A 22,210-nucleotide genomic window follows, 5' to 3' on the forward strand; every position below is an offset into this window, starting at 1 on the left:
AGTGTGGAAAGATGAGTTTGAAGAACAGACTTCAGATTGCAGGGCAAGTCATTTAGGAAGCTGTTGCTGTGGTTAAGGCAAGAGATAAGAAGAGCTTGGAGTAAGGCAGAGACAATAGAAATGTATAGGAAGAACTGGAGTCAAGAATAGAGAAGAGCTGGGTGTGGGGGTTCATACCTGTAATCCCAAAACTCAGGAGGCAGAGGCAAGAGGATCATGAGTTTAAAACCAGCTGAAAGAGGGAGAGAGGAAGGAAAGGAGATAAAACTACCATTATTGGGAGTTGTTTTTAGATGTGGATATTGAGAGAAATGGAAAAGTCAAGAATGACTCCCAGGTTTTAGAAATGCGTTCATTGATTGTGAAATCATGAGTCGTTGTAGTGGCAGAAGAAGAAGCCAGTTGATAGAGGGTTGAGAAATGGCAGAGATGAGGAAATAAGCCATACAGAGAACTCTTTGAAAATGAGAATTGTGGAAGTCAGGGAGAGTGGCTGCAATGTTGAGGCAAAGTTTTCATTTTTGGTTTGTTTGTTTTTTTGGTTTGTTTTTGTTTCTTTAAAAGGTAGAAAGTACTTGAATATTTTTATAGAGACCAAAATTCCTTAATGGAGGAAATTCTAAGAGGTTGGAGAAGATGATTTAAGAGCAAGGATAGTGGTATGTGCCTATAATCCCGGCACTCAGGAGGCTGAGGCAGGAGGACCATGTGTTTGAGGCCAGCCTGGGCTTAAAAAAGACAGACTTTGTCTCTCTAAACAAAAACAAAAATATGACATATGGAGTGGGGAAGTACTGTAAGAATTCAGAGGAAGGCGGGAAAACTTGGAATGGCCAGTTCAACCTTATAGAAGAGGTGTGATTTGAGCTGGGCTTAGGAGCTCAGGGAAGCTTTTCCATAAAGAAAGAAGAGAGCACTGTAGGAAGGGAAAATCACATGAGAGTTTAAGAGTCCTCCAAAGAGGGCGTGGGGACCAGTTTGGTTGGAACAAATAGTCTGTTTATATGAGGCCAGAGGAAATGGGATTGGAAAGATATGATGGGCTTGTTAAGAACTTGATTTCCAGGTCAAGAAATTTAAGTTTTATCCTGTGGGAAATGAGAGGCCATTGAAAGTGTTTGACCAGGGAATTCACACTTTGAGATTGTGCTTTTAAGAGAACTCATCTGGTATGGAATGGGTTGACAACAAAAGAACCTGTGGGCAGGGTGGTCCAGAAGGCTGCTGCAGTAGTTCTTGGGAGTCCATAAGGGATTAATTAAGGTGATGACAATGAAAATGCCACCAGAAGAACTGATCCATTGTAAAGACAATGGTGAATAAGAATAGACCAGTTTGGTGATGATGGGTTGACATAAGAGTAGATTGAGGATGGTGAGGGGCAAATAAAGGCCAGCAGAACTCTACAAGTAGGATGGTAGCAGTCACAGAGAACTCACAAAGGAGAGATTCTAGAAAATCTTTAATTTGGGGGATGGTGGTGGTGCTGGGGCTTTCAGATGCTCAGCACACACTACCATCAAGCTGCAGACCAGTTCAAGGAACCATTCATTTATTGAGACTCTGCATAAACTAATTCTAATGTTTAACAGAGCCCACTCTTTTTTGGTGAATTTAAGAATTGCATGCTGTGGTTAAGATTAATTTTTTTTCACTTCCACCAGAAAGCAGGAATTACATTTCAAATGGACAACCATTTGCCAAACCTGGTTAATCTCAATGAAGATCCACAATTGTCGGAGATGCTGCTATATATGATAAAAGAAGGAACAACTACAGTTGGAAAGTATAAACCAAACTCAAGCCATGACATTCAGTTGTCTGGAGTGCTGATTGCTGATGACCACTGGTATGTCACCTTCTAAAACAGAGGGCACCTGTACATTTTCAGAAGGTTTTTGTATCTTGTTAATGTGGGGTTTCCTTCCTTCATGGAGACATTCTTTCATACCAATTCTTTGCTATACTTCTTCAAATCTGTCTTTTAGCCAGGAAAAACACATTCTGAGTGTTTTATAAGAACAACAGGTGAGTCACTATCAATAAAAGGTATTATATAATGCTCTTAAATTATGTTTTTGATCTGTTGATTAAAGGATAACTCCTTTTCTTGGAATTATGGGCATACAAGTAAACTTCTATGCCTCTTACATAGCAAAACTTTTGGTTGGATTGAAAAATTAAAATTTTTTGTTTTATGTGAATTTTGTTCACATGATTAGAGTGATACTTGTATATGTTTAGTATACAAGTATATGATACTTGTATCATACACAATATGATAGTGTTTATAAATTTTTTGGTTCTACATTATGCTTTTAGTTTTGTCCATATAGATGCTCTTTTATTTTTACTGCTGCAAAGATTCTGTCATGCCCATTGATCTTTTATACTATGACAATCTGTCTGTTTTTTGATAGACATTTGGGTTGTTTTAAATTTTTTTGCTACCTTAACATCGGTGTGAGTATTTTTGTGTATGTCTTTTGATACAAATATAAAGTTCTGTAAAGCAGTTTCCCAGATGGTAAGCTGACACACTGACCCTGAGAGTCCTCAGGGAAGCTAGTTAGGAGTGTGGGATGTCTGAGCTGCCAAATCAGAGAGCAGTTTCTGTCTTTTCCCTAATGTGCTATGGAACTTTGATGGTATGTCCAATTATGCCATTATAATAATAATGTTTAAGATTTAGAATGCATGCCCAAGAGTAGAGGTTTTGAGTTGTAGGATATGTGCATATTCAACCATATTATGTATTTTCAAATTGTTTTCCACAATGTTTATCAGTGTTCACTCCCATTGGCATTGAGGATACATATTTTAGTCCATATCAGTGTCAACACTTAGTACTGACAGACTTTGATTTATGCCAATCTTGTAACACATCATCTCATTATGAATTCATTTTATATCTCCTCGATTAATAATGAGGTGAGCCTCTTTTTGACTTGCCTGTTTATGTCCTTTATCGTTTCTTCAATTGGATTTCTTTTTCTTTTTAATGATTTGTAATAGTTCTTTACATATTCTGTTTGCCAGTCCTTGGTAAGTTTTACATGTCGAAAATATCTTTTTCTAGTGTCCAGCTCATCTCTTCACTCTCTTACAGTGTCTTGATTGGTTTTAGTACCTGGTATCAACTTTTTCCTTTATGGTTGTTAGTTTTGTGTTTTGCTTAAGAAAGAATGTTTTGCCAGGTGCTAACAGCTCACACCTGTAATCCCAACTACTCAGGAGGCAGAGATCAGGAGGATGGTGGTTCAAAGCCAGCTCTGGCAAATAGTTCACGAGACCCTATCTTGAAAAACCCCTCACAAAAAATGGCTGGTGGAGTGGCTCAAGATAAAGGCCCTGAGTTCAAGCCCCAGTACCATATACACACACAAAAAAAAAAAAAAAAAAAAGAGAGAGAGAGAGAGAGAAAGAATGTTTATATTATATAATATTGAAGTCCTAGAGATGTCTGCCTAAATTTTATTCTAGGTGTTTTGATGTTTTGTTTCACAATTTAAGGCCTTAATTAGCCTGGAATTTTTTATTTTGTGTGCAGTAGAGACCTATTTTTCTATGTGAATATTCGATTTCCCAGTACTTTATATTAAATAGTATATTGCTTTTTTTGTGAGCTGCAACTCTCCTACAAAAAAATTTCTAAAAATAAGTAAATATATTTTTCTCACTAATACACCATAGTCTTGATCACTTAAGCCTTGAAATGAGATTCCCTTGTTCTTCAGGTCCTTTGGCTCTCTGCTAATTGTTTTATTTGACAAATAAATACAGCATCACTTACATCAATGACAAAGATATGGAACATACTTGCAAAAAATTAATAGTCCAGCAGGGGGCTAGGAAGGCTCTTGTTTGCCTTGAATTCTGTACTTTCCCATTTAATGCACTCATCAGTGTCTGTCTGACAAGACTATGAACTTCATGAATGCTGGTTTTCTATCTGTCCTCACTGATGACACAGATTTGGCTTGCAGGAAAAAGACTTCAGAACTCACTAATGTGTAGTTGAAGCATTAGATGAGGACTATATGCTCAGTGGGAAGGAAGAATTCATCTCACTTAGCCCTGAAGAAAAGCCTCCTAGGGACTCTAGCAGCCACGTGGAGCCTTGAAGGATGATGGAGAAAGGGAGAGGATGTCCCACGTTGAAGGAGTAACAAAAAAAGAAGGGAAGACAATATATTATGGCGAATTTAGGGTGCCAATATAGTTAATTGAGTGTGAGATGTGGTTCTTCTGGGAAAATAGTGCCAAACGAGGGATATTGGTGGTTGATGTCAGATTTTTGTGGAGTCCAAAACTCTAGACCATGGAATTTTGATGACCAAGTACACAGAAGCAGGAGAGGGAAGGGATCAGATCAAGTAGACACCGTTTACCTGACTTAAACACTTGACTGGTGGGAGGGAGCTACTGCCTAGGAATGAACTGTTTTCCCCACATACTTTTCCTTGGATGCTTTAATTGAACTATTATTCTCATTACAGATTCTAGCATCTAATCAATAGCCAGAGGTCAGGTTAGGACTCAACTTTTGTGTAGTTTTCTTTCTGTCTAGATAGTCCAAATTGCTGTTTGGAGTTTCTTAGTCTCCAAGGAATATGTAGCACTTACAATTGATTTTCCACAGCATCATTGTATAGTCAGGGTTCACTTAGCTAGATGACTAAAGAGTATGCTTTTTCTTACTCTGTAATACCTCACTTTTCATGAGGGAAAAAAATGTCTTTTCTTGTTTTGTTTTGGTGCTGGGGATTAAACCCAGGGCTTTGCACATGCTCAGCAAATGATCTGCCACTGAGCATACTCTGCCACTACTTCTGACTCCTGTTCTCTCCATTGTTAAAACTCACTTGTAAAACCAAAAGCTCAAAAAATAAAAATGCTTAAAACTTTTCCATTCATATCCACTTATAGTAAACCATTGTTGATATTTTAATGTTTTTTTTAAAGAAGTTATACTCAAAATACATACAATGAAAATTCTTCCCACCACTGGTAAATAGAATTGCTAGAGAGACCAAAGCTTTCTTCATCAAACTTCAAAATGTAATTGAGGAAAAATAAAGTAATTTTAAGTTATTGCTACAAATTGCTGTGAATCTTAACACCAAGGGAATAACTCAAATAGGTTTATCTCACCCATTTTACATTTTTCTGTCTTTCATGCTTCTTATTTCAACAGTACAATCAAAAATTTTGAAGCAACAGTGAGTATTATCCCAGTTGGGGAAGCAAAGACATATGTAAATGGAAAACATATTTTGGAGCCTACAGTATTACATCATGTAAGTGGATGGGTGTACCATGTAAGGAACTGTCTGACTTTGGACAAGTCATTTAATTTCTTTGAGGCCTAGATTTCTCCTTTGTAAGATATGGGAGTTCACCTAGATTAAGAAATTCTTCATATTAATTCACTAGTTGCCTTCCTTTGTACATTCATAGACAAAAGCTATTATTACTGTGAATCAGTAACTGCTGACCACTAACAGCACCATTATGCAACCTGTAAAGACATGGGCTTTGGGAACAGGTTCTGTGTGTTGAAATCCTGGCTCTGCCATTTGCTATGTGACCTTTGTCAAGTTACATAACTAGGTGATGAGTAACATCACCCAGTCATGACACTTTTTAGAGTATTATTAATAATTTTCTCAGAAGCTGGGTACCAGTGGCTTACATATGGAATCCTAACTACTTGGGAGGTTGAGATTGGGAGATTATGGTTTGAGGTCAGCCCTGGCATAACCCCATGTCCAAAATAACAAGAGCAAAATAGACTGGCGGTATGGCTCAAGTGGTAGAGTGCCTGTTTTGCAAGCGTGAAGCCCTCAGTTCAAACTCCAGTCCCATAAAATTGTCATTGTCATCATCTCAGAATAGGCATAAACCTGTCTGTTGCAGGTAAACCTAGATAAATGGTTATACTGTGTATCCTTCTTTTCAGGAGAGTGGAGGATTAAGTAAAGCAATACTTTGTATATAGTTTTTAGAACATTGCCTGCAAAGAGTAAAGTTTCAATGAATGTTTGTTTTATTATTAAGGTAGGTGTATATTTTTTAGTTTCTTCCTTCCCAAAATTGGGATAATATGTATCTTTTGAGTTTTGTGACATAAAAGAGAGAGAGTGTGTGTAAATTGCTTACCACAGTGTTTGGCATGTAGAAATCAAATGTGAATTGCTATGATTTTAACGTTTATCATTAGGTATAGTAGCTATTTTCAATTGTTGAGCTATGATTTTTCTCACCTCAAGTGGTAAATTTTTGTGTGTGCTTTAGGGTGATCGGGTGATTCTTGGTGGAGATCATTATTTTAGATTTAATCATCCGGTTGAAGTCCAGAAAGGCAAAAGACCATCCAGTAGAGATAATTTTACAAGTGAGGGGCCAAAAGACTTTGAATTTGCCAAAAATGAGTTACTTATGGCTCAGAGATCTCTGTAAGTATTACTATTGATGTGAAGTGGTAAGAGCATGAGAAAGATTTTCAGAGAGCTAATCTCATGTATAGGGCTACAGTAGTTACTTCTTTGAGTGCTGGTTTCTATGATGCAGCTTTTTGTCTTGGAAACTCATTTGTTCAACAAGCATCTATTGAGCATCTGTTATGTGTCTGTCACTGTGCAGAGTGCTCTCTCCCTCTCCCTGGTAACCCCAGCCCTCTTTCTTGCAGTGATAAAGCACTGATTTTGTTGGGAAGAAACTATTTAGTTTTCTATAATCATTGATGCTTTTTCTCCTGCATGTTGAGAGGTGACAAGTTAATATTTTGACTTTTCCAAACATCAAATTATTATAAACATAAATGGTAAAATTTCTGTTTTATCAGCTCGTGTATCATGTGCTTTTTTTTAAGAGTCATTTTAGTGTTTTCCTGATCTATGATCAAACATAAATCAAAGGTATTGATATATAGAGTATAATTTTTGCTGTAACCATTGTTAGTTTATCATAAATACCCGTATTTTGTATTTATTATAATGTTAATTGTAATGTTTGCTACAACATATTTTATATAATTTATTTTCCTTTAAAAATAAATAATAATGATTTATAATAATAAATTATGTATAATAGAAAAATATATTCCTTTAAATATCAGGCACTTACACTAGTAAATAAGTTGGAAATTTCCATCCTGTTATATTTTTTTGTGTGTAAACAATTCTAGAGCCAATGAAAAATTTAGGAACTCTGATTGTATCTCAGAAATTAAATTTTAAGATTTAAATGTGCTTTTTTTCCAATAGAAAACATTTTAATGTGATTAATGACTGTTTTGGTATATAAAGAATTCTTAACAGCATATCCTTTACTTTGCTACTTTGTAGACTTGAAGCAGAAATAAAAGAGGCCCAATTGAAAGCAAAGGAAGAAATGATGCAAGGAATCCAAATTGCAAAAGAAATGGCTCAGCAAGAACTCTCTTCTCAAAAAGCTGCATATGAAAGCAAAATAAGAGCGCTGGAAACAGAACTGGTAACATGCAGAGTGCCCTAAGTGACTGAAAGTGACTGAAATTGAGTGTATCAAAGACTAGAGTTAGAGCACAGGGGCCCTCTTTTGTTTTACTCCAAGAAGCAGGTTGGTAGTAGACAGTGGTTACTGAAGGAGAGTCGTGGCTCCTTTTCATAGTTTACTGCCAATTCACATTTCCAGAAACCCATTTTAGAGGAGAGTACTCTTCGAAGTTTGACTAGTGACATTGATTTTTGTTTAGATTAGTTAACCTGAGTGAAATAGAGAAGCTACAGGATGACTTTTCCATTGGTAATTTCTTGTGCTTTGATTAAAGAAAGGGCCTTTTGTACTTTTTTGGTGTACAGTTTTTTTAAAATTGCATTTTTGCCTGAGTTAATTTTTATTAATGTTCTTTAAAGAGAGAAGAGTCTCAAAGGAAGAAAATGCAGGAGATAAATAACCAAAAGGCTAATCACAAAATTGAAGAATTAGAAAAGGCAAAGCAGCATCTTGAACAGGAAATATATGTCAACAAGAAACGATTAGAGATGGAGACTCTGGCTACAAAGCAGGTAATTTCATTTTACACATAATTTGCTCTATTCTGAGAAGAGGCTGGATTTTTCTTCTTTTAAAATGGTGTCTGGACAGGAAAGAGCCAAGTTAGGTCTCTGGATGAGAGCAGCTCTTCCTGCCTAAAAATTTACATCCTGGCACCGCTCACAGATGTGCTCACATCATCACAGACACTGGAAGAGCTGGAGCTCTTACTCCCAGCCAGTTCCATTCCACTTTTCTCTTTTTATGAATCTATAACTGTCTTGTCATCAGGTATGCTAAATAATGTAAATAAGTGTAGTTGGAAGAAACTATGTTTCTTATGTTGGGTCACAATCTGATATCAGAATGAAGTATTATCTGCCCAGGGAAACAGCAACAAGCAGGCTGCTTTCTAGAACTCAGTCTCAAGAGGTCAGGACCTCATCAAGGACAGAGGCAGCTTTCCAGAGCCAAATCCCATTAACCAAGTTTACAAGACTGAAGGATAAAACCAGGATGTTAATTTGTTAATATCTTTAGTCACTTTACTGGCAACATTTTTCTGCCATTCTTTCTATCAGTGTTCTCAAAGTATTTCCTAATACTTAGGTCCACTCCAGAGCCACTGAGTCAAACTCTGGAGGCAAAGCCTGGAGTCTGTTTTAACAATTTCTTCTGCAGGAGATTCTGATGAAAATTAAAGTTTGAGAACCCCTGTTTTTTTAAATCTCTGTTTCGATTTTTTTATTTCTTAATTTTAAGGTTTTATGCTCAAATGGCAATTTTGTTTCTTTTTTTTCCTAGTTTGTGGTGTGGTGGAGATGGGCTGGGGTTAGGGGTGGAAGGAAGTACTCTAGTCATCCCAAAATACTGGTGCCTTGATACAATGATAACGCAGTCAGTCAATTCTCTAGGACTCAAAGTGGCTTGTGAGCCTCCTCAGAGAGTTTTAGGAGGGAAACAGAGCTGTTTAACTCTTGAAAAACAATGTTATTAGCGGGATATTAAGACCTATTTGTGCCACAGGAGGGTTTTTCTATATTTTAAGTTGAACTTCTTCATTTAGTCTGCAAATCTTGAATATGTCCCTTTTTAAATTGTTTTTCCTTTTTTTTCCTCTCTGTAGATTCTTTATTTCCTAGCAATGAGAAAAAAGAGATTAATCTATGCTATCAAAAATTCCTAATGGTTTTATCGTGGGGGGAACATTATTTATAAATTTTATATATCATTTAAAAAGCCTTTTATATTTAAAACATTTTACCTGTGTCTGCTTAATGAAAGAGGTTTAATTATAGTGTTACCATTATTAATCTGTCTCTCAATAGACTATTTACGTATATGTAAGATACACAGCCTGATGTTATGGAATACATATAAATAGTAATGTGGCCATTATGTGAAGCAAATTAATATATCCTTATCTCAGTCTGATTTTCTAACTTCTCTCTTTGCATATCCTCACCTGCGGGACTGAATAAATGAATATCAATCAGGCTTTAGCAGATCATAGCATTCGCCATGCAAAAATTCTGGAAGCATTAGAAACTGAAAAGCAAAAAATTGCTCAAGAAGTACAAATTCTACAGCAGAATCGCAGTCATAGGGATAAGACTTGTATAAGTGAGTATTTGTTGATTTTGGCAGACATTTTCTAAAGTTATATATATATATATATATTTATATATATATTTGTATATTATATATAAATATATAAAATGTATATATATTATATATAAATATATTATATATATTATATATAAAATATATATATATATAAATATATAAAATATATATATATTTTGTGTGTGTGTGTGTGTGTGTGTGGTACTGGGAATTGAACTCAGGGCCTTGTGCATGCAAGGCAAACGCTAAATCACTGAGCTATATCCCCAGCCCTCTCAAGTTATATATATTCTTTGTAACGTAATTACTGGATGCTTTATTCTAGATGTTGCTGACTTTTCTGTTTGTAAATACATTTGTATGAATGATTAATTTTAGAATATTCAGTTTTTAGATATCAGCCCTGTAGACTGAATGCTTATATCCCCCACATTTCCTATGTTGAAATTATAACCCCAAATATTGTGGTATTAGGAAGTGGGGCCATTGGTGGGTGTCATGAGGAAGAATCCTTATGAGTGGGATTAGTGTCCTTATAGTTAAATTAACACCCATGGTAGTTGTGGTTTTCATTTCTGTCATGATTAGTGACACTGCACATTTTCATTATTGATTAGCTGTCTTCTTTTGAGAAGTATCTATTCAGGTTTTCTTGCTATTGAGTTTTTTAGGTTCCTTATATTTTGGTATATATATTTTGGTATAATGTATTTTGGGTATTAATCCCTTACCAGATGTATAGTTTGCACATATGTTCTCCCATTTTGTAAGCTTTCTCTCTCTCTGGTATTGAGTTTGAACACAGGACCTCACACTTACTAGGCAAGTGCTCTACCACCTAAGCCAGGCCCAATCCTGTAGATTGTCTCTTCACTCTGTTGATTATTTCCTTGGATGTAAAGAATCTTTTTAGTTTGAGGAGACCCCATTTTTCTGATTTTGTTTTTGTTGAGATCATATTCCAAACACCATTGCCTAGACTATTGTCAAGAAACTTTTTTCTTTAGTGCTTTTACAATTTCAGGTCTTGTAGTTAAGCCTTCAATCCATTTCAAGTTGACTTTTGTGTATGGCGTGAGAAAAAGTTCTGGTTTCATTCTGCATGTGGTTATCCATGTGATATTGGGCAAAAATTGATTCCAGGCCTTGTGCTTGCTAGGCAAGCCCTCTACCACTTGAGCCACACCCCCACCCCTTTTTGCTTGTTTTTGATAGGGTTTTTGTGCTTTTGCCCAAGCTAGCCTTGTACCATGATCCTCCTGTTTCTACTTTCCAGGTAGCTGAGATAATAGGTGTGAGCTACCATGCCTGGCCCTACAATCTCATTTATTTAAGAGACTGTCCTTTTCCTCATGTGGTATACCTTTGTCAGATGTCAGGTGACCTTTAATGTGTATGTGTTTCTATACCAGTAACATGCTATTTTGATTACTATAGCTTTGTAGTATTTTTTTGGATCAGACTTCAATATAATTCCTCCAGTTTTGTTCTTTTTGCTCAAGATTGCTTTAGCTCTTCCAGGTCTTTTGTGAGTTTATATGAATTTAGGAACTTTTTTCTATTTATGAAAAATACTATTAGAATTTTGATAGCAATAACATTGATTTTGTAGGTTGCTTTGAGTAGTATAGAGATTTTAACAGTATTCTCCTAATCCATGAACACAGGATGTTTTTTACTTTTGTCTCTAATTTCTTTTATCAATGTTTTAGAGTTTTGGTTTGTTTTTTTTTTTTTCTTTTCTTTGAGACAGGATAGGACAATAAGAGTGGGCCACCATGCTTAGCTTCATCAATGTCTTATTATTCCTAAGTATTTCATTGTTTTGATGCTACTTTTTTTTTTTTTGCCATGCTGGGGATGGAACCCAAGTCCTTGTGTATGCTAGGCAAGTGTTCTACCACTGAGCTGCACTCTCAACCACAGTGCTATTATAATGGGATTGTTTTCATATGTTTTTCTCCTCATCCTCCTCCATCTCCGTCTTCTTTGTCTTCGTCTTGGTCTTCATCTTGTATTGTATCCTAGGCTGGCTTTAAATCACAGTCCTCCTGCCTCAGCTTCCAGAGTAATGGGATCACAGGTATGTGTCACCATCCATGTCTGGTAGCTTTCATAACTCTTTTTTCCGACAGCTCATTATTAGTATATAGAACACAACTGCTTTTGTATGTTGGTTGTGAATCCTGCAACTTTACTAAATCTGTTTATTACTTTTAACAATTTTTGGTGGAGGCCTTAGGGTTTTCTATAAATGCAATCATGTTATGTGTAAATGGAGACAATTTCACTTCTGCCTTTTTGGATGCCTTTTGTTTCTTTTTATTGCCCAATTGCCCTGGCTAGGGCTTCCAGTACCATGTTGAATAGAACTGGCAAGAGTGGGCTTCCTTGTGTTGTTCTGATCTTAGGGGGAGCGCTTTCAATTTTCACCACTGAAGACTTTAGATGTGGGCTTGTCATATGTGGCTTTTGTTATGCTGAAGTGCATTCCTTCTATACCTAAGTTGTTGCAAGTTTTATCATGTCAAATGCCTTTTCTACACCTATTGAAATGATCTTATAATTTTTATCCTTATCTGGTAATGTGGTGTATTACATCTTGATTTGCATGTGTTGAGCTATTTTTGCATCCCTGGGATAAATCCCACTTGATCATGGTGTATGTATGTACTATTGAATTTGGTTTACTAGTATTTTCTTAAGTAATGTTGCATCTACAGTTATCAGGAATTTTGGCCTGTAATCAATCTATCTTTCTTTCTCTTTCTTTCTTTCTTTCTTTCTCTCTTTTTTCTCGCTCTTTCCTTCTCTTTCTCTCTCTTTCTTTCTCTTTCACTCTCCTTCCTTCCTCCCTCCTCTCTTTCTCCTTTCTTTCTTCTTGGTTGTTTAGAAGTGTTGGGCTTTAGTGTCAGAGTAATGCTGCCCTCATAAAATGGAAGTGTTTCCTCCTATTCAGTCTTTTGGAAGGGTTTGAGATGTATTAGCATCAATTCTTCTTTAAATATTTGGGGTTTTATTAGTTTGAAGCCATCATATCCTCAGAGGCTTTTGATTGCACATTGTTTTTTTTCTTTGGTACATTTCAATGTTGAATGTAGCACGTGTTAAATGTTAACCTTTTTTCATTAAGGAAAATTTCAAACAAACTATGAAAGTGGGGAGATTGCTATAATAAACCGACGTGCATTTATCACTTCAGTCGTGTTGCCATACTCAATATCCCTGTTTCCCTGGACTGTTCTGAAGCAAATCCCAGATATATCATTTGAGATACGTACTTCCCTATTTCTCTCCAAATTACAGAACGGTCCTGGTTTTTAGTGTGACAACCATGATGTTGTCACACCTAAAAAGTATTAAGTTTCTTGCACTCATCAAGTATATAGACCATAATAAAATTTCCTTTATAATATGTTTTATGTTTTGCTTGTGTGAACCAGGATACAAGCATGGTCCACATACTTTACTTGATAGATATGGCTCTCAAGTCTCTCCTCTCTGGTGTCTCTTCTCCCTCCTGTTGTTAATTCACTTTGTTGACCAAATCCGATTATCTGTCCTGTAGAGTTCCCTGGTTCTGATTCTGCTACTGTGTCTCCATGGAGCTCAAACAATTCCTTTGTCTCCATCCTCTCTAGAAAGGGATGGTTAGATCTGCAGGCCTATCAGACTCAGGTCCAGTTGGGCAAGAATACTTGGTAGTTATGTTGCATATTCTGTAGCTTCTGTCTTAAGTAATGTTGAAAATAGGAGTGCTATTTGTATCTTTGCAAGAGATAAATACATTGTAGTAAGACATTGTTTTTTTTTCCTCAGGGCCTAAAACTATGCCTTACAGTAAATGCATGAGTTTTTTAACCCATATGAATAATGACTTTTACCCTTCCAAAAATGTATTTTTAATGGAATACTGATTGTAAGTTTTACTTGATACAGAAAATATTGATGATAAAATCTTAAATTTAGGGGCTTGGGCGATAGCTCAGTGAGAATGCATGTGTTTGGCACAAGCCAAGGCTTCAATCCCAGCACCACCCCCTCCCCGCCACAAAAGCCTTAAATTCAACTAGAAAAATAACTGTACCAATTTACATTCCCACCAGCAATGCATAAGAGTTCACTGTTCTCTGCATCCCCACCAGCATCTGTTATTTCTTGTCGTTTTGATGATGGCTAGTCTAGCTGGGGTAAGATGATATCTCATTAGATTTTGATTTGCATTTCTTTGATGATTAGCAAAATTGAGCATTTTTCCATGCCTTTGTTGGCCATGAGTGTATCTTCTTTTGAAAAGTGTCTCTTCTTTAACCCATTTAAAAATTATTAGTGTAGCTATTGTGGAAAGCAGTATGGAGATTCCTTAGAAAACTACAAATAGTACTACTATACGACCCAGCAATGGCTGTAAATCCAAAGGTGATGAAATCTTTATATCAAAAAGGTACTTGTACTTCCATGCTTATTTAGTACTGTTCACAAGAGCCAAAATATGGAATTAATCCATATGCCCTTCAGCAAATGTGTTGGTAAAGAAAATGTGAAATATTTATACAATGGAATACTGCTTGGCCGTAATAAAGAATGGAATCCTATCATTTGTAGCTGAACACATGCAACTAGATAACATTATCTTCTTTTTTTTTTCTTTTTTAGTACTAGGGCTTGAGCTCAAGGCCTATACCTTGAGCCAGCCCACCAGCCCTTTTTTGTGAAGAATTTTTTTAAGATAAGGTCTTGCAAACTATTTGCCCCTGCTGGCTTCAAACTGTGATCCTCCCATATACTTGTACAACTGGTATGTGTTAATGTAATAAAAATCAATTAAAAAAAAATAAACTAGGGAAGTGGAATTTTAGGCTAAAAAGGAATGTGTTTCTATATAAGTAAGGCAATAATGTACTTTACCTGATATTTTAAAGAAATTAGAAATAAGGAAAAAAGAAGTTAGAAAAAAAAATCTTTGTTAAAGATATAAGAAAGAAAAGCCTTGTTTTTAGCATTTCTTCTCTTATAACATCCTTGTTGTAAGAGATACTCTATAACAACTTGTTTTCTTCCATCCTTCACAGGTGAGAGACCTTGTTTTATTTGAAGAATATTTTTAAAATTTTGTTTTGTTGTGGGTTTTTTTTTTTTTTTTTTGGTGGTACTGGGGTTTGAACTCAGGGTTTCACGATTTCTAGGCAGACACTACTACTTGAACTCCTTTCTCTAGCCCTGTTTTATGTTGGGTATTTTCAAGATAGGGTCTCTTAAACTATTTTTCTGGGGTTGGCTTCAAATTGTGATCCTCCTGATCTCTGCCTCCCAGTTAGCTAGGATTATAGGTGTGAGCCACTGGCTCCTGGCTGTTGTGTGTTTTGTTTTTTTGAGATAAGGTCTCAATATATAGCTCAGGCTGGCCTCAAACTTGTGATCTCCTGCCTCAGCCTCCCAAAGTATTGGGATTACAGGTGTATACCACTGTGCCTGGGTACTATTTTATTTTGAGATTTGAAGGGAAATTACTTAAATATCACCCTTATCCTTTCGTAATAGTTAAAAACATTTCTTTAAAAATCAAGCTGTCTTCTGCATAGTCCTTATGGTCTATGTTTCTGATCATGTGTATTTTGAATCTTCTTTGTGTGTTTGTATTAGTTCAGACAAATTGGAGCTCCATGAAACTCTCAATGATGATTCAGGAAGCCAATACCATCAGCAACAAATTTAAAAAATGTTATGTTTTTGGCAGGTGAGTACTTAGTTATCTTGATTATAAAGCAATTCTTTGTTTTAAACATATGTATGTTGACCTACATATGTTTTTGTTTTTAATTTAGTTTCCCAAAAGTCTGTTCTACAGTGCCTGCCTGGGATTGAGCTGGTGTCACAATCCCTAGTGTTTCTTGGAAGCTCCATTTTCAGAGCTCACTTGGGAGTGAAAGAATTTTCACTCCCATTAACATACTAGTTTATCTATAAATAGAATGATTTGGGATGTTTTGGAAATTTCCTTATTTCTTTTTTTTTTTGAGACATGGTCTCACTAGGTAGCCCATACTGGCCTTGAACTCATGATCCTCCTGCCTCAGCCTCCTGAATATTATGATTACAGGCATGTGCTGCTTCTTTTTGTTTGTTTGGCAGTGCTGGTGATGGAACCCAGCATCTTGCATATGAGGCAAGCTCTCTATTACTGAGCTATAGCCACAGCTCTGCATTTAAAGGAATAGTATACTTTCTTTGAGAATTTTTAAAAATTTAACTAATATGTGAAGTTATTTTTGTATGTATCTATTAGACATGATTGTTGCTAAAGGAAAAATGTTTATCTGTGGAATGATTTATTTACTATACTGAATTTTTATGGAAGTTATGCTTCTGCAGAGAGCCATTGGTATGAATGGGTATGTTTGTTTAGGGAGCACATTTTCATTTGGTTTTTCTTTCAGACATGATACATCAGGTGAAGGCAGTTCTGACATTTCTGTTCGGGTTCGGAACCTGAAACTTGGAATCTCAACTTTCTGGAGTCTAGAGAAGTTTGAATCTAAACTTGCAGCAATGAAAGAACTTTATGAGGTTTGGAACGTTACTAAAATCTCTCTAAACTTTTTTAAATAAAAAAATATATAAAGTAACAACTTAGTAAAGAAAATTTGGAAAATAAAATAAGAGGCAATCCATTAGTCACTCAAGGCAACCAGTATTAACAATTATTTATATTTGCTTTACTTTTGTAAGTGGAGATGTATTGGTCTTTTTAATAAAGTTATGTGTGAGACTCTATTGAGGTATAATTGTATATCTTTAAACTTTTGTGTTTAAGCAGGGAGGAAGAACTATGATAAACATAAAGCAATTTACATTATTTGAAATTATATTCCTATACCTGTGATGTGCATTTTTACATATTTACACTTATATTTTTCCATTGCTGTGCTTTGGGGTTTCTAATTGCTGCTTTTAGTGGCCACAACTAAAAATATGTTTGTACATTAGTTTTATACAAGTTCTTTACATATTTGATAAGTCTTTTTTTTATATTTATTATATATATTTTTGTCTTGATTATATATACTTTCTCTTGGTTTCATTTTGTCATACAAGTGTTTTTAATTTTAATTTTTAGTGTTTGAATCTATAATCTAGAGATCTTACTGACATTTATTTAATCCTCTGCATTTTTGTCTTAAAGTTTCTATCTTTAAATCACATAGATTTATCATGGTGTTTCGTGAGAGTATGAATTTAAAGTTAGTTATGCCCGATATTATTATTCCTAAAATTATCCTGAAAATAATTACAACATGTGTTACATTATTGCAGTGCTATTATTTCTCAAATAGCTGTTAAATAATGTGACTATTGAAATTATTCTATACTTCTTAGATAATAACCATAAGGAAAATATCATATGTTAGAACTTAGAAGACATTGCCAAATTATAACCTTAATGCTTGAATTATTTAATGGAAAAAATGCCAATAAATTAAGTACCTAACAAAATCTAGAAAATAATAAAACAAGACAAAGGAAAGCAAATGAAAGGATCCTTATAAGAAAAAAGCAATAATTAATAAATTATAAATTAATAAACCTAAGTTCTGGAGCTTGAAAAAGTAGATGTATGATTTTAGGAGTGAGAAATAACATCTAAATAGGATAAGGAGAACATTTAAGAGTTATATTACCTATAAAATTTTATGGTATTAAATATGACAATTTCCTAGAAAGCAGATTTTTCAGGATAAGATAAATTATGAAAGCTGACATAATAAAAGAATAATCATGCAATAATTTGAAGTTTGTCAATAAACTAGTCTCAAAAAGAAAAAAAAAAACCAGAGAGGAAAAAAATGTGCTGATTCCTGTTAGTTTTATGTAAGTCCTTTGACTACCAAAGAGCAGATGAATCCTGTTCTGCTTAAACTGTTGCAGAACACATCACCATTCATCTTGGATGCTAGAATAACTCTGATTAAAAACAGACAAAAACTGAAAAGATGACTCAGAGTTATAAGCCAATCTTAATATGAACACAACTGTATAAACTGTGACTGAAAAGTTATTAAGTCAAACCCAAAATAATACCATGATCAAGAATGGTTTATTCCAGGAATGCAAGGTATATTTGTAACAGAAAATCCCAAAAGCTGAAGTGTCTCATAAACACAAAAAAGTTGACACTATTCACAAACCCATAATTTATACATATATTAATAATTTCCAAATTTTCTACAATGAATGTTAATTTCTTGTATTTGATCTTTGTTTTTCTTTTTTTTGGTGGCACTGGGGTTTGAACTCAGAACCTTACACTCACTATGATCATTCTTGCCTTAATGTACTCATTAGTTACTCTCACTGTTAACTTACTACTTCCTACCTTCACACAGTCACTGCAGTTCCTTACTTATTTTTCCAGATATTTATGCTCTCTAAATCAAGGTAGATAATATTTTGGTATAATTTTACTTGGTATTGCTTTAAATATTTAAATTAAAATATAGCTTATTATGGTGAATATAGTCAACCAAAAAGTGATTGCATCCTTTCTTCTCTTCTCTTTTCTTTTTTTTTTTTTTTTCCTGTTGTTATTGATGTGCTAGGAAGCAAGCCCAGGGCCTTATACACACCAGGCAAGTGCTTACCACTGAGCCACATCCCCACCCTACGATTGCATCTTAACATTTTCAGATTATTCTTTTATTTCTTTCCTGAGAATTTTGTTTTGTTTTGATTTTACTGCCTCTTCTAAATTCCAAGTTTATTATTTTTAACCAAGCTTATTATTTTTGAAGTATTTAATGATCTCTGTTGCCTTTATTAGATCTTTTAAAATATAATCCTGAGTATCATATATTGTTTTCTAATTTTATCAGAATTATGATATTTTTTAAAGACTTTTATCACAGAATCTATAATGTTTCTAATTTTATGTTTTAAATGTAACAAAATATTAGACTGGAGGAGTAGATCAAGTGGTAAGCACCTGCCTACCAAGTGCAAAATCCTGAATTCAAAGCCCAGAACCACCACCACCACCAAAAAAAAAAAACAATAACAAAATATTTAAGCTTTTTTCCCTTAGTTGTTAAACATATTTTTCACTCATAAATGGAAACTGTATATTTATTTTCTTAGAGTAATGGTGGTAACAAGAGTGAAGATGTATTTTGTGATCCTGAAGATGAATGGGAACCTGACATTACAAATGCACCTGTTTCTTCACTTTCTAGAAGGAGGTAAAGAAGGGTTTTTGTTGTTGTTTTTTGTGGTACTGGGGCTTGAACTCAGGGCCTACATCTTGAGCCACACCACAAGCCCTTTTTTGTGAAGGGTTTTTTCGGGATAGGGTCTCAAGAACTGTTTGCCAGGCTAGCTTCGAACTGTGGTCCTCCTGATCTTTGCCTCCTGAGTAACTAGGATTACAGGCATGAACCACCAACTCCTGGCTGGTAAAGATGTCTTTGTTACTGGATTTCTTGTTCTGTAGGTGTGTGTGCGCTTATATTTCAATACAATACATAATATGTAAATATATGTACACATCATTTACTTATTTTAGAAGAACGATCTATTGTCATGAAAGCTATAGCTGTGAAGGGAACTCAGGAAGATAAGTGGAATAGTATGTCAGTAACCAAATTTTATCATGTTGGGCATTAAATTGTTTATTATTCATTAGAAAAGGAATGGTATTCAGCATTTCATCATAAAAGTTTTAAAAGCAACTTAGAATAACAAAATCTAATTTTCTAGGAACAGTATTATTTTTAAATTACCCTTCCTCAAGAACTTGACAAATTCTATGGTATTTTATGATGAGTCATAGAATTTTAAGTGTAGTCAAGTTAGTGTGAGGCCACAAATAAATCCTGGTGGTAGAGAACTTGTACACATGACAGGTGTCACTTACAAAACATGAAAGACTCCCATGGGAATAGACAGGCGTTCAGGAGCACCTAGTTTTGTGGAGAGCTCAGACGCTCAGAATGCAGCAAAATGGCAGGGGAAGACCATGGCAGCTCCGTCCTTCAGGTAGTTTTCAATCAGTGTCTGTGATGACTACTGCCTGCCATGTCCTGAGAAACACAAAGGAATAAGAAGAACCAGGAATTGAGCAAAGTAAAGGCAGGAGCTATTGAGAGACCTGAAAAGCCAGGCAGGAGGACTGGAGAGGAGAATTAATAGGACTTGTTGACTAGTTGTGGGGCTGAAGGGAGGACGAGCTCAAAGATGCCTCCTGGTTTTAAATTGGGTAACTGACTAGGAGAAAATGGTATCCTGAAGATGAATGGTAAGTGTACTTTTGAACATGGTGACTTTGAGATTCCCAGGGAACATCTGGGTGATGTTCAAGTGTGGAACTTTGAAGCAGGAATTTGGAATTTTCAGGATGCAAGAGTCAATAACATTGACTCATCAGTGAAATGTCTTCATTCATTTCATTTTTTGAGCTCAGCATGGTGGGGCACACCTGTAATCCTAGCACTCTTGAGGTAGGACAGGAGGATTGTGAGTTCAAGGACAGGCACCAGCTTGGGCTACTTAGCAAGACCTTGTCTTAAATTTTTTAAAAACTGCCTGCTAAGCGTGGTCTCATTTGATACTCACCACAAACCTTTGATTAGGTGCTGTCATTTCCCACATTTTGCAGATGAAGAAACTGAGACTTTAAAGAGGTTTGGTAAGTTGTCCAAAGGCCCAGCCTATAAGAGAAAGAGCTGGTGCTCAAAGCTTGGATGACTCTGAAGCTCCTGATTTTCCTAACTGCTTTGTCATGTCACCTCTCCATTGCCTGTGAGAGAGAAACCTCTTTAAATTAATTGTTTTTTTAAATTTCATTGCCTTCAGCTGCAGGTCAGGATCCATTTGAGCTTTTAAGCCTTTTAGGTCTCTCATTGTTTTGAACCATGTTTAGTTTAGATTCACTTACCCTATCAGTTCTGCTTTATTTGCTATGTGTTAACTGCTAAATTGCAGTAAGAAATTGCTAAGATGTCATCAGTACAGTCCTGAACAAATACAAAGCATGTCCTCTAAACAGATTCTGAGCTCCTTTGGTGTCAAGAATGGATCTGAACCCCTGCAGTGTAACATAGGCAAAAGCTCAGTGGCTCCTGTACTAGAGTCCTGGTTTCTAATCTGTGCTCAGTATGGTCATGGACAAATGATTGCACATCTCTAGGCATCAGTTTCCTCATCTATAAAATGGAAACAGCAACATGTCCTGACTCTACAGGGAGGTCACATGTATAGAGCACTGCTGCTCCAGCTATTTCCAGGACCTGCAGCATGGAACTGATGATGATGCTATTGCAGTGTTATTTGAGGACTAGAATGATGGTTGTAAAACTCCTATGAAGTTACACTAGGTGGGTGTTCAGTAAGTGGTAGCGTGTTCTTGTCTTTGAGACAAGGTCTTGGCTCTAGTAAGCCTAGGCTTGCCTCAAACTTATCATCCTCCTGTCTCTACTTTCCAAATTCTGGGATTATAGGTGTGCACCACCACTCTGGCTAGCTTAGACCATTACTGAATATTTGACATTATATTAAAACTTAGTGCTGGAGATGTATCTCAGTGGTAGAGCACTCACCCAGCATGCTTAAGGGTCTGGGTTCAATCCCTAGCACCATAAAAGATAAACAGATCTCAGACTACAGGAACATCTGCTATCTGACCCAGTAGTAGTGAACAAATCATGATATCTACAGGTGACTTGACTTCAGGACTCAGGATAGTGGGCTCTGACACTAAAGTGAGCAAAAGATGGTCCTTGGGTAGAATTGGGTAGATATAGCTTTATATACCTAAGAAAAATCTAAACCCATTCAAAATTTAAACCAGACCAACAGACTCATTAATGACTTATGTTTTGCTTTGGATTTCAGGGTTACTAGTTCTTGCTGTTTTCATTATAAACAAGTATAAACTTTAGAATTGTGTATTACACAATAGCCTCAAAAAAAATCAAATACCTAGGTGTAAACCTAACAAAAGATGTGAAAGACCTCTACAAGGAAAACTATACACTTCTGAAGAAAGAGATTGAGGAAGACTATAGAAAGTGGAGAGATCTCCCATGCTCATGGATTGGTAGAATCAACATAGTAAAAATGTCTATACTCCCAAAAGTAATCTACATGTTTAATGCAATTCCCATCAAAATTCCAATGACATTCATCAAAGAGATTGAAAAATCTACTGTTAAATTTATATGGAAACACAAGAGGCCACGAATAGCCAAGGCAATACTCAGTCAAAAGAACAATGCAGGAGGTATCACAATACCTGACTTCAAACTATATTACAAAGCAATAATAATAAAAACAGCATGGTACTGGCACAAAAACAGACATGAAGACCAGTGGAACAGAATAGAGGATCCAGATATGAAGCCACACAACTATAAGCAACTTATCTTTGACAAAGGAGCTAAAAATATACGATGGAGAAATAGCAGCCTCTTCAACAAAAACTGCTGGGAAAACTGGTTAGCAGTCTGCAAAAAACTGAAACTAGATCCATGTATATCACCCTATACCAAGATTAACTCAAAATGGATCAAGGATC

The 22,210-nt window shown here is 35.6% G+C and overlaps 1 protein-coding gene across 1 annotated transcript in view; it reads left to right on the forward strand.

Annotated features, from left to right (window-relative positions):
* The window catches only part of Kif14 (kinesin family member 14), a 66,541-nt gene that overhangs the window by 18,306 nt on the left and 26,025 nt on the right, over window positions 1-22,210 (forward strand). The window contains 9 exon segments of the mRNA XM_074048686.1: window positions 1,665-1,849; window positions 5,198-5,300; window positions 6,298-6,458; window positions 7,350-7,497; window positions 7,899-8,051; window positions 9,516-9,642; window positions 15,289-15,382; window positions 16,083-16,212; window positions 18,778-18,878. Coding sequence (XP_073904787.1) covers window positions 1,665-1,849; window positions 5,198-5,300; window positions 6,298-6,458; window positions 7,350-7,497; window positions 7,899-8,051; window positions 9,516-9,642; window positions 15,289-15,382; window positions 16,083-16,212; window positions 18,778-18,878 — 1,202 coding nt within the window.

Source organism: Castor canadensis, chromosome 11 (genome assembly GCF_047511655.1).
Source record: "Castor canadensis chromosome 11, mCasCan1.hap1v2, whole genome shotgun sequence".
Lineage (NCBI taxonomy): Eukaryota > Metazoa > Chordata > Mammalia > Rodentia > Castoridae > Castor > Castor canadensis.